The sequence below is a fragment of the Oncorhynchus kisutch genome, linkage group LG18 (genome assembly GCF_002021735.2).
Source record: "Oncorhynchus kisutch isolate 150728-3 linkage group LG18, Okis_V2, whole genome shotgun sequence".
In the NCBI taxonomy this organism is placed as follows: domain Eukaryota; kingdom Metazoa; phylum Chordata; class Actinopteri; order Salmoniformes; family Salmonidae; genus Oncorhynchus; species Oncorhynchus kisutch.
Window position 1 is genome coordinate 39,618,292 of NC_034191.2, and position 12,171 is coordinate 39,630,462.

Genomic DNA, 12,171 nt, shown 5'->3' on the forward strand with positions numbered 1-12,171 from the left:
GTGTCTTCTATAAACATTTTGTATATACACAACAATAAGGTGCTTTAAAATACTTGTTTATTTTGCCAACAAAATGTAGATTTGGACTCAACAAAAGCATGTTTGCAAAACAAAAATAGTTAAAGGACATAAAGTGTCTGCGTATTACATGAGTGCCTTAAGATGTGAGACCTGCAATTCAAGAACTTGCTTATCATTAGGTTAAGCCAGTAGGCATGGCAGCCCCCTCTGTGGTGAGGACAGACGTAACACTAGTCACATGGCTGGTGTGGGTGGTCGTGGTTTATAGGGAAGTAGAAGACAGGGGAGTCCTGTGGACAGGGGTGCCCAGGAAAGGTGTGCCAGAGCTGGGGAGGTTCTGGTTCAGCTCCCTGGTCCTCTTTGTGATGACATCCAAGGGTGAGGTTTTGAGACAGAGGGATCTTCACCTGGACCAATACTTCTTGTCCCTGAGGGAAGTGATGGGGGATTCCATTTACATGCCCACAAATAAACTGTTTCTCTACATCTGCAAAATCTTGGAAGCATCAGTGCCACTGCCAGATTACACCAAAGGTGGACAGAGAACTCTCAAGTGGTGATAATGTGTGGTTTGGTACAATACTACAGTGACTAGCTTGGTCACAGATTTGATTTTGCACTTGCCTACCCCAGTTTGGCATGACACTAAGTGACAAGGAACTGGCATGATGGAGCAGACAGACAAGCACTCAGGCTAGGGATTCTTACCTAGCTGTTAGCTTACCTTTTCATCATTTATACACTGAATCTGGACATCGGGGTCATCTCCAATGACTGGGGCCAGAGCATGGTTGACTTTATCGTACTGAACAGATGGCAGAACAATGCAGTAACTGAATTCAAGTTTCATCCTACTTCCCCATGTAAACTTAAGTTCAATGTTAATTGCCTTTTTTGTCATAAATAGGAATTATTTGTCATGTTCTCAGGGTTTCTGTGTCTGATCTCAACCAAACAAGTTCACTTAAGTGGTTCTATTTTATAAGATCCTACTGAAACCCATGCTGCAAAAAGACTAGATAATTATATCCTTCAGATCCTTATTTGGATACAGTGTCTCAGTCTACATCCAAATAATGGTACATGAAAAGCATTGTAATTTAGTTTCTGTAAACCCCACAATGCATGCCTATAGCTGTCTCTTAACCCTTCCCCAAGGTGATAGTGACTACCTACTGGATAAGACTGGTTACAAGAGGGCTTTATGCCTGCGTCCTCCAAGGCTCTGAATAACGGGTGGAGAACAGGTAGCTTAGCCAGGATAAAAGCCATCAACAGAGGTTTGACTATGTGTAATGGTGAAACAGGCAGGTTAGGTATGTGAATGTGAACAGTGGGGCTGACCGGTCAATATCGAAGCGCCCGCGTAGTTTCAGACATATCTGGAAGTAACGCAAGGGAGAGTTCATGCCCTCCACACAAGCAGCACAAGAGCCATGTTTGATCCATTCATCTTTCCTGTTGGAGAAACACAGGGACATTCAGCTCTGCTATGCAGCTGTAACACAACTTTATTCTGTGAACCGGAATACAGTAAGAACTTTTATTCTGTGGGGACCTCTGAACCTTTCCAGTCAATATAACAGAGAAAATAATTTTGTACAGTGCATTCGGAAAGTATTCAGACCCCTTGACTTTTTCCACATTTTGTTACTTTACAGCCTCATTCTAAAATGGATCAAATCATTTCCCCACTCTTCAATCAACTCACAATACCCGATAATGACAAAGCGAAAACATGATTTTAAGCAATTTTTTTTATGTAAAAAAAGAAAAGAAACATACCTTATTTAGATAAGTATTCAGACCTTTTGCTATTAGACTCGAAATTGAGCTGAGGTTCATCCTTGAGATGTTTCAACAACTTGATTGGAGTCCACATGTGGTAAATTCAATTGATTGGACATGATTTGGAAAGACACACACCTGTCTATATAAGGTCCCACAGTTGACAGTGCATGTCAGAGCAAAAACCAAGCCATAAGGTCGAAGGAATTGTCCGTAGAGCTCCGAGACAGGATTGTGTCAAGGCACAGATCTGGGCAAGGGTACCAAAACATTTCTGCAGCATTGAAGGTCCCCAAGAACACAGTAGCCTCCATCATTTTTAAATTGAAGAAGTTTGGAACCACCAAAACTCTTCCTAGAGCTGGCCGCCCGGCTAAACTGATCAATCGAGTGAAAAGGGTCTTGGTCAAGGAGGTGACCAAGAACCCGATGGTCACTCTGACAGGGCTCCAGAGTTCCTCTGTGGAGATGGGAGAACTTTCCAGAAGGCCAACCATCTCTGCAGCACTCCACCAATCAGGGCTTTATGGTAGGTAGAGTGGTCAGACAAGCCACTAAAGGACTCAGACAATGATAAACAAGATTCTCTGATGATGAAACCAAGATAGAATTCTTTGGCCTGAATGCCAAGCATCACATCTGGAGGAAACCTGGCACCGTCCCTACGGTGAAGCATGGTGATGGCAGTATCATGCTGTTGGATGTTTTTCAGGGACTGGGAGACTAGTCAGAATTGAGGGAAAGATGAACAGAGCAGAGTACAGAGAGATCCTTGATGAAAACCTGCTCCAGAGTGCTCAGGACCTCAGACTGGGGTGAAGGTTCACCTTCCAACGGGACAATGACCCTGAGCACACAGCCAAGACAATGCAGGAGTGGCATCGGGACAAGTCTCTGAATGTCCTTGAGTGGCCCAGACAGTGCCTGGACCTGAACCGATTCAATATCTCTGGAGAGACCTGAAAATAGCTGTGCAGCGACACACCCCATCCAACCTGACAGAAACTCCCCAAATACAGGTGTGCCAAGCCTGTAATGTCATATCTAAGAAGACTCGAATCTGTAATCGCTGCCAAAGGTGCTTCAGCCAAGTACTGAGTAAAGCGTCTGAATACTTATGTAAATGTTCCCCCCAAAAAATGTTTTAACATATTTGAAAAAATGTATAAATACCTGTTAGTGCTTTGTCATTATGGGATATTGTGTATAGATTGATGAGGGGGAAAAAACAATTTAATCAATTTTAGAATAAGGGTGTAACGTAACAAAATGTGGAAAAAGTGAAGGGTCTGAATAATTTCTGAATGCACTGTATATTAGAGATGGTGGAACAGGTAGTGTAAAGGTTGAAGAAACTAATTTGGTAAGTAGACCTTTTACCTGGGTTGGGGTCAATTCGAATTGAAGCCAGTCATTTCAGGAAGGAAACTGACATTCCAATTCAATAATTTAAAAAAAGGCCATCTCTTTTTAACGACTTCTCGATAAACTGAAAAGGATAATCTTTTTATGTGGAAAATGTACTTCCATTGGAAATTGACCCCCATCCTGCCTCTTACCAGAAGAGAAAACTGGATTGGGTCTTGAGTAGGGATGGCCAAAGTTGAGAGAGTTCAGGGTCCAGCTCCTGAAAGAAAGAGGAATGTCTTCTGAACACACAGATTCTTCATTGTCCTTCGATGGTGACTGTAACCAGAGGCGAGTTTTACCTTGAGGTCAGAGTGGAATATTGGCCAGCAGCGACAACATGTATGAGCTTTCGAAGGCCTAGGTCAAAAATCGAAAAATGATCAGATATGAATTGTCATTCTCATTCAGTTTATTAAGGTCAGTCAAAAGGTTTTATTCTGATGGGGAATGACAAAAATGAATGGGTAAATATAATTCATTTAAAACTCCAAACGTTTTTTTTTGTACCATAGTCCATGGATCGTCCATGTCTGGATGTTTGGAGGTATTCTGCACTGTGATGAATTCTTTAGACCCTGTGCAGAGTTTGAATAGATTGAGTTAGAATAACAAGAATGGGTGACTGACGACGATGAGGATGAGGAAGTGCTATGAAGAAGAGGTTGAACTCACCAAACAGAAGCTCCCAGGCCACTGCAGAGTAAACTTCAAACACTGCCATGTACAGAACCTGGGAGAGATGGAAGGATTCTGTATCCTCACGCCCAAGACTATTTAATATTTCAACATAACAGTACATCACACTCACGATAGAGGCACATTTAGGCTGGGTTTCTGTACAGCACTTTGCGACATCAGCTGATGGAAGAAGGGCTTTAATAAATTGTTTTGATTGACATGCAACTATGCTTGTCCCAAAAGATAGTATTATATTCAAAACTAAACAATGTACTATAGAAGTTGAAAATAACTAGACTTGAATGGAAAAGTCCAACTTCTACACTAATCGATCTACATTTCACTGTTGGATTGAAGTATTTACAACACAAGATCCCAATCTTACTTTTCCTGCTGGTCTGCTGTCCAGTGGTCAGACTCCATGGTGACGGTAAGGACAGTCAGCAAGGCCACCACGAGCAGCACTGGTGAAAGCATATTGATGCTAGTCTAGGAGTGTGTGACATAAATATATTGGCTACAATTGCATGTGAAAAAAAAGTGTGAAGTATGTTGTTCTCATAAACATGAAAGAAACTGCAACCTCGTCAGTGCACAGAAATGTCATAACAAATGATGCGCTCACATCTTGTGTTAGACGCCAGTTGAAGAGGTAAAGAGGTATCGTACATTTCACAGGTGCATGCCTTACTGTTGAGTCAGGGCTTGTCTACACTTTGCTAAATCTTACTATCTTTGTTCATCTCTAACGACAAACAAGTACAGCTAGAGCCATACACGTATGCCTATAAACACCAACAATATGTTTACAAACCCTGTAGAACAACTATAACAAATGTGTTTTGAGACTTACCAGAGAGAGAGTGACTGATCATGTGTGACTGATCTATAATGACAGTTCCCTGCTAATGAAAAATGCTAAACCAAAACTCTCTGTTTGCCTGATCTCATGATCACAGCTGGGGAGAGGTGAGACAACAGACTCGGTTCCTCTTTCTGAGGACCTCAACACAGAAATGAAACTAAGAGTGTCTAGTTTTGAGACTCTTTTAGAATATTATTCACGCAACTGGAAGATGGACGGTGTGCACTGAAAGCAATACATTAGAATGATGCAAATACAAGAATAAGATCACCTAAGTACAAACTGTCAATGAGCAGCATACATTTTCCCCATACAGAATTTCATTTGAATTCAAATAAACATATGTATATTTAATGATGTGTGAGAGCAGAAATCATTGTGAACAACGGCTACCAAAGAAGCAATTGTAGACTATTGGAGGGAAGGTTTGAGCAGAGTTTGGTCTCTCCTGGTGACCATAGTTTGGCTCGCATTCAGAAATGCTGCAATATGTGACTGCGCCCTTGAACAGGCCGCGGCTAGACAAGCAGCAAGAGGCTTCACACCGAGTACAACCTCCACCATGAATCGCCTACTGGTAAAAAAATATTGGTTTTCTCTCCTAATGTTTCTGTTTTCTCTGCTGCCAGTAGTAATCTGAATCATATAAAGAGTTAAAATATTATTAATAGATTCTTGGATCTTATTTGGAAAGAGAAGTACAGTTGGACTGACCTTTGTACCACCTTTTATTCATGTGGAGAGTAGAAGGCAAAATTTGCAGTGATATCTGTCTTCCTGATTACTTGTTGCTAAGTATCAAATAAATAAATACATTCCAGTATGTGTGGGGGATAAGTTAGACGGGCTATGGCCTGAAATAACCTGTTGCAGGCCTCGTCTCTGCCCCGGTGGTCGACTGAGAGTTAGGCCAGCATATAAGCCACTTTAGATAGTAAAACAAGAAGGGTGGTCCCAGGAGATTCTGACATCATTCTAGAGAAATGCAGTTAACCGAGACATATTATTATCTGTCTAGATGATCTCTCTGTGAGGTCGTATTGGACTCATTCAGATGAAAATGTCATACAAAACTGGGTCTTATTGATCTTTTAAAATATGTAGTTTACAAGCTCCTACTGAGAGGTCATATCGTTTCAATTACGCCCCTCTCACTTCTCAGTGAGGTGGAAAAATGCGATGGTATATTATACTTGTATATTGTTATTGATTCACATTTCCTCTATCGGTCCTTTATGATTTCTCTAAGCAAACTGTGCCATGTCCACAAATAGCTTCCACATACGTACGCACACACGTATACACACACACACATGGAATTCAGTCCAAGGGGAAGGGTTTAATGTTCCTCTCTCCCTCCAAAATATGCAATCTAATTGGTTGAGGTCACAGGTTGAGTGGCAGTCATTGGCTGGCGGCATGGCCAGTTCTCGCCCCCTGGTTCAGGCCTCCAATTTGACCTTGGTAGATATTACACGGTGGAACCTGTTCTCTTAAAGGGACAGAACCCAAGTCAACACAAGTATATGAAATGGTCTTCAATGAAATGAAAAGGTTTTGCCTGTGATAGGAAAAAGTAGTAAGAGATTGACCTCACAGAGAATGTTGACGTGATACAAAGACCAATAGATTAAAAACTTCAAAAGAGGCGGTCAAAGGCACTGCATCACTGTGCCACCAGAGACTCTGGATTTGAGCCCAGGCTCGAAATAGTCCTGTTATAAGGAATGAACATAATGGGTCAGAACAAATGGTATGGGTTGACCCTGATTTTCAACTGTTTATCTAATTGACAATAATGGTTAAATACCGGTTTGCACTCGACAGTGTCCTTTTACAGAATATCGGTCTGATTTCATATTTCATTAGGAGTGACAGATTATCCGTCAAAGGAAGTTGAATCTCTGCCTGGTTTAATCTCTGCCTGAGAAGGCTTTTGGTTGGTTTTTATATCTTGGAGGATGTTGATTTAATCTAGCATATTTGATGTGACAACCCAGCTGTCTTTGATACTAGCATCACTTTGGATGGAAAGCGGATCTACGATTGCCAAAATTGTATATTCACTCAGAAGGTCTAAAACATAGTGAAGAAGGTGATACACACTTCAAAGTCTGGGTAATTTCCCCCCTGCATGCTGTTGAAAGAAAAAGGAACGTTTGCAACTGTCTCATTTTTTGGGGTGTATGCAAACCACTCAAAATGTCTACAACAGTTAGAAGGGGGTACTTCCTCTCATAACCAAGACTGTATACAATAGCAGTTGTTGTCATGACGAACACTATTTCAACGGAGAGGGAAGTAAGAGTAACCCAAAGAGTATTCCATAGCTCTTTCCTCATACAAGAAACAACAGGCTAGTGTCACATCCCTATAAAAGTGAAATAGAAAAACAGGTGTTGAATCGAAAAGGTAATTGCCACCCTATGTTATCTTATTATCAAATGATTTAATCTACTGGAAACCCTATGAAAACAGCACCTAGCCTCAGCCGCTCAGTCAGCATGTCCCATCAAGAATCCAACCAATTTATTTTGCACATTTGGCCATAAGGGATGCAAAGGTATGTTTTGGTATAAACCCTGTATTTTCAATCTAGCTTTCACATCCTTTGCTGGCACAGGGTAACATGGGTGATTTTGTGACTGTGGGATCCTTTCAGAAGCTGCCCCGGCTGGCTACCAGCGCCTTCAGCACAACAACCAAACAGATGAAGAACAAGGTGCCAGATCATCAGAAGCTATTCCAGGTGAGCATGACATTATTAGGACACCTGGATGAGAAACAATCCCAAACTAAGAAAACAAGAGGTGTCTTAACAACAGTGGATTTATATGTTTATTGGCAGTCAACAAGATGTTATTTTGGCAGCAGACAAAAGTCATCTTTATCACAACGTTCATCAATGTCTGCAGAACATGTTTAAACAAGTACTTTAGAGCAACATTGACCTGATTGGGATCTACTGTATGTGTCATGTTGCAAGATTGATGAATTGCCACCATTGTTGGGTGGCACCTCAGAGGGGATAGTTGTTCTGTTCTTCAGATTAATGGTCTGGAATGCAATTCAGTCTGGTTTTATAATCACATATCACAAAGTCATTTTTGGCTTACAATAAAAGCCTCCAATGATTCATGATCATGAATAGGCATTTGAACCCTGACTTCGGTTGTAGGCGGACAACGGCTTGCCAGTCCACATCAAGGGAGGGACCACTGATGTCCTTCTCTACCGTCTAACAATGTCCATCACCCTCGCAGGTACCTGTTACATTCCTCCATCAACGCACTCTGTACATTTGGAGTATTGTGGTGCTGGTTTTCTATGCCGTATCACATGTTCTAATCATTGTGTCTTTCTGTTCTATTTAGGCACCGGATACTGCTTATTCTGGATTCTATGTGCCTGTCAGCCTAAGGGCAAATGAGGAAGCCCTGCTAATGCATGTGTTTATTGTTTAAATCAATTCCACTTTATGAACTTCTTCTAATGTCATGGTACAATTTCTGTACAGAATAAATCTCTCCATTATGCCTCTGTCTCAAGGCAAGCCTGAATGTCAGTGTGTAAATGTAAACCACTTCAGAAATATTTCCCTCTATCGTCCATGTGTTAATTCACTTAACCTCAGTGAAAATATCGATTCCTGCCACTCTGTGTTCAATCAGAGAAATTAAGGAACATTTCACACGGAACAAGCTTTGGAAATATCCCTGTGTTATTTGGCCGTAGATAGCAACAAGCGGCGTGGCTATTTGAATCAGTAACATCAAAAAGCTAAATGTACTGATACTTGAAATATGAAAATCGGTTGCAAAAAAATACTCCACACAAATACCAACAGGGTTATTTAATTAAGATTCCATGTTTCTGACCCAAAAAAATGCATAGATTTGAGAAATACATTTGGCACACATGCTCAATGCTATCCAGTCAGTCACAAAACAGACCCTTTCTTTACTCTGGCTCAAAATGTAGACATTCCATTTGTTGTACTGTCATTCTCTCTAAATCAAATCTATTGAATCACAATTATAGCCAAGCTTGAGCTTTCATGGGCTTTTCTCCCCATGAGCAACTCAATAAATGAATGATATCATTTACACAAATATTTATTTGTAGAAATATTGTATCCCTTTCATAGTTCTCATGTTCCGTGTAATTAGACAACGGCTGCTACATCTAGAGACTTATTGCAGTCAAGTCTTACTTACAAGGAAAAGTGAACTTCAAGTATCAGCTTCCCTTCATAAAAGCTTATGTTTGCCCTTGTAAAAACGAACCCAATTGAAAATGTAGGTTCTGCAACAACTACAAAAAAAATATTAAATTACATTTGACTGTATTGTATAAAAGCAGTTACTACGTAATTATACATTAGTCCTATGCAGTTATACGTTGGAACATGATCCCCATACGCCAGTATACAGTAAACATATGTAGTCACAGCATATTCGTCAGTCATTTAAGGTATTTAGTGTTAATCATCCAGTTAAAAGAATCAGTAATGTCGTCATATTTCCCTGCAGAAGCCTTGTTTTTACCACGGAGGGATGAGTAGACACAAAGTGGCCTACATCTCTGGGAACGGTCACTTGACCCAGTGCAACCACTCTAGCTAGCGCAGGAAGCGAATGCTCATCTTGTGGTCGATGTTTACCTTCTCCAGGGACTGTAGGGAAAAAGAAAAGCCAAAGTTAGACCGACGAATAGTGGAATTGGTATATTACAACACAATCAAATACAGCACATGCAGCCACTGAACATGAGAGGAGAAGGCAAAAATACTGTCATCGTACAATGTACAGTATGCTGTTTGACTACAGCAATGGCCAACATCATTTTCTATGTGGTTGACTTAGTATTCTGGGTGCACTGTGCTGCAATGGGCCCATGTTGATATGTCAGTCTTCGAGCTCTACCCAGTGGTACCTTGCGGAACTCCTCAAAAGAGATGGCATCGTCCTTGTCCAGGTCAGCCTCCTGGATGGTGCGGTCGGCGATGCTCTCGAGCTGCTCCTCCGTCACCTGCATCTCCAGCATGGACCGCAGCACCTGTCAATCACCCTCAGCTGTCAATCACATCCCAAACCCATTGGAGAATGGGCTTCATTCTATAGGGCCCTCAAATTCAAATCCCGACCTTGAAGCCAGTTCCACTTCTTGTTTTGTTGTTCCCCTCTAATCAGGGACTGATTTAGACCTGGAACACCAGGTGGGTGCAATTAATTATCAGGTAGAACAGAAAACCAGCAGGCTCCGGACCTCGTAGGGTAAGATTTGAATACCTCTGGTATAGGGTATAGGCATTCTAGCCATCAATTGCAGGGGCATACCAGACCTGGTTTGGTATGAGAAACAATTTGCATCACTAACTTATTGGTGGTATATTGTGTTGTCAGTAAAGCCAACAGTTATTACAGACCTGTAGAAGCTCTGCTCTGGAGATTTTGCCATCCTTGTCCTGGTCATACAGTTGGAAAGCAACTGAAAGGAAAGAGATAAATAAGGGCAGAACTGACTGAGTTGAATTTGACTGCTAAAATCTATTTTGAGGTAACCACGAAAAAATATATATCTGCCAGAGGACTCACACTTGAGTTTACTGGTCCTACTGTTGACAGGTTCAGGCATACTGGGATCTTTGGGATGTTTTTTGTCCGCAGGCCGGAAGTGGGCCAGGATCCTCACAAAGGAGTGGAAGTCCACCGTTTCCTGTCTGAGATATATTCTTTTAATACCAGAACCCGCTTACATTCCAAAAGTACAGGGTACATGGACATTTTATAAAAAATAAAATAGAAATTGGTGCACAGAATCAACTGAACTTGAATAAATATTTAATCTTGTTGATTGTGCTCTCTGTTGTTTTAAGGAGACCTAGAAAAATAATGGACTTTTTTATTACAGCGAAAATTAACATTAACCTTTACCTTACCATTTCATTGGTGAGGTTATCAAGTCAGTAACGTTACTCAAACATGTAAGAAATGTTGTTCTGTACCCTGGAGAGAAGAAAGCCCCAATGATCCGATCCCCAATGGGGTTCATCGCCAACCTATTAATGGCTCCAAAATCCTGTGGGCTTCACAGTAATGGGGATAAAACAAAGACAATACATCCAGACATAAGTTATTCTGAAATGCACTGTTTTAGTCAACTCCATAAAACTGACATGATCCCACCACTTACCGGAGATGACCTGTCTTCTCCTTGTCCAATGCTTCGAAACGGTCATAAAGTCGAACAATGTGTGCAGGGGTGACTATGATAAAGAGAAAACAAGAGAACCATAGATTCATGCTATTAGTAATGGGGCAGGACAGTGGCACACCAAATAATTTAATCAATATATGCAATAACCATATAGAGGCCAGTTCATTGCTCCGGATACCACTCAAGCAAACACTCCATAAATTATTCAAGCATTTATAAAAGTAGCCTAAAGGCCAAATTATTAATTTACCCACAACTTCTCAAAGCCACATGTATATGTCAATATAGCTCTCTGTTCAAAGCTTAGACATCCAATACTGTATTTGGTTGGGTAAGACGCATGCGTATTTTGATCAGCCAAAGTTGCGCGCGCAATTTGCGCACCTGTCAAACATCAATCTTATGGTTGCAAAAGCGATTATTAATTTGCACACATTTCAACATATCTGCGCTTTAAAACTTTGATGAAAAAATATAACAAAGGCAAAAGAAAAGCTGGGCTCCATACAGCTGTCACAATAACATCTATAATGACATCCGTTATACGCTTACTCAAAGATTTGTCTTCGAATTTGGCATAAACTATGAAGTCATTGTATAATCATGACAATCTCAATACAATTTTTATAGTAGCCTAAATTACAGTCCTGCCCGCCGGAGAACTTACAACCCGTTTCTTGCATTAATTCTTCGACGTTTGGAATTTTTGACAGGGTGGAGTTTGTCGAGCCCATTTCCACAGGAAAAAAACAATAACATCTGTTTCACTCGATAAATAAACGTCAGGTCCGGGAACTTCAGAATTTCCCATTAACTTCCCATTGCCTGTTGTTTAGAAATGATAAACGAATGTAGCTATGAAACAAACTTTAGTATCCTCGGCAAGGGTTTATTGAACGTCAAGTCAGGCAGTTCAGGGCTAATGACAGACATATCTACCCAACCGCAGTTAAACCAAGGGGTCCAAATGACCAATGGGGTCGTGACTTATATGTTTTCAAGAACACACATTCAAAGTCTGTTCCTACAACAGATCTCCAAGAATGATATGGAATTTTATCAATAGCCTGGATTTACTATCCAACACGGATAGCATTATATATAGCAAAGTGTATCTTTGATTAATATATTTCCATTATAGCTATGTATTTTAAACATAACCTTTATTTAACTAGGCAAATCAGTTAAGA

General features: G+C 40.8%; 3 protein-coding genes across 6 annotated transcripts; 1 reads left to right on the forward strand and 2 right to left on the reverse strand.

Moving 5' to 3' along the window:
- Positions 1-35: 35 nt before the first annotated feature.
- On the reverse strand, positions 36-5,693 carry LOC109908929 (ribonuclease T2). Of its 3 annotated transcripts, none has more exons than XM_020507733.2 (10): positions 5,477-5,693; positions 4,283-4,386; positions 3,892-3,949; positions 3,727-3,794; positions 3,519-3,576; positions 3,369-3,436; positions 1,366-1,479; positions 1,198-1,246; positions 746-826; positions 36-449 (listed from the first exon to the last, which is right to left on the reverse strand). In XM_020507733.2, the coding sequence occupies exons 2-10, from the start codon at positions 4,372-4,374 to the stop codon at positions 252-254; spliced, it is 786 nt and encodes a 261-aa protein (XP_020363322.1). In that variant the 5' UTR covers positions 4,375-4,386; positions 5,477-5,693; the 3' UTR covers positions 36-251. The 3 variants fall into 3 exon arrangements, with proteins under 3 accessions (XP_020363322.1, XP_020363321.1, XP_020363320.1); XM_020507732.2 differs by lacking the exon at positions 5,477-5,693 and adding an exon at positions 4,751-4,910; XM_020507731.2 differs by lacking the exon at positions 5,477-5,693 and adding an exon at positions 4,751-4,856 and having other exon boundaries at positions 4,283-4,361.
- On the forward strand, positions 5,074-8,322 carry cox7a1 (cytochrome c oxidase subunit 7A1). 2 transcript variants are annotated; one of them, XM_020507736.2, is made up of 4 exons: positions 5,074-5,339; positions 7,425-7,511; positions 7,941-8,025; positions 8,137-8,322. In XM_020507736.2, the coding sequence occupies exons 1-4, from the start codon at positions 5,325-5,327 to the stop codon at positions 8,190-8,192; spliced, it is 243 nt and encodes an 80-aa protein (XP_020363325.1). In that variant the 5' UTR covers positions 5,074-5,324; the 3' UTR covers positions 8,193-8,322. The 2 variants fall into 2 exon arrangements, with proteins under 2 accessions (XP_020363325.1, XP_020363324.1); XM_020507735.2 differs by having other exon boundaries at positions 5,221-5,339; positions 7,386-7,511.
- A 278-nt stretch (positions 8,323-8,600) lies between these two features.
- LOC109908930 (calcineurin B homologous protein 2) lies at positions 8,601-11,944 on the reverse strand. The gene is made up of 7 exons (XM_020507734.2): positions 11,649-11,944; positions 10,958-11,030; positions 10,770-10,850; positions 10,360-10,484; positions 10,191-10,252; positions 9,698-9,820; positions 8,601-9,437 (listed from the first exon to the last, which is right to left on the reverse strand). Exons 1-7 carry the CDS (start codon positions 11,713-11,715, stop codon positions 9,384-9,386), a joined length of 585 nt encoding a protein of 194 aa, XP_020363323.1. The 5' UTR covers positions 11,716-11,944; the 3' UTR covers positions 8,601-9,383.
- Between the last annotated feature and the right edge of the window lie 227 nt (positions 11,945-12,171).

Coding starts and splice junctions, on each gene's coding strand:
- LOC109908929 (XM_020507731.2), bottom strand. CDS start 4,772: ATGATCAGTCACTCTCTCTCTG. Junction 1,480..3,368: donor CAATCCAGTTTTCTCTTCTG/GTAAGAGGCAGG, acceptor TTTCTCCAACAG/GAAAGATGAATGGATCAAAC. Junction 450..745: donor AGTGTATAAATGATGAAAAG/GTAAGCTAACAG, acceptor CACTTCCCTCAG/GGACAAGAAGTATTGGTCCA.
- cox7a1 (XM_020507735.2), top strand. Junction 7,512..7,940: donor ATCATCAGAAGCTATTCCAG/GTGAGCATGACA, acceptor CTTCGGTTGTAG/GCGGACAACGGCTTGCCAGT. Junction 8,026..8,136: donor AATGTCCATCACCCTCGCAG/GTACCTGTTACA, acceptor TGTTCTATTTAG/GCACCGGATACTGCTTATTC.
- LOC109908930 (XM_020507734.2), bottom strand. CDS start 11,715: ATGGGCTCGACAAACTCCACCCTGTCAAAAATTCCAAACGTCGAAGAA. Junction 11,031..11,648: donor ATTAATGCAAGAAACGGGTT/GTAAGTTCTCCG, acceptor TCTTTATCATAG/TCACCCCTGCACACATTGTT. Junction 9,821..10,190: donor CCAGAGCAGAGCTTCTACAG/GTCTGTAATAAC, acceptor GGTGATTGACAG/GTGCTGCGGTCCATGCTGGA.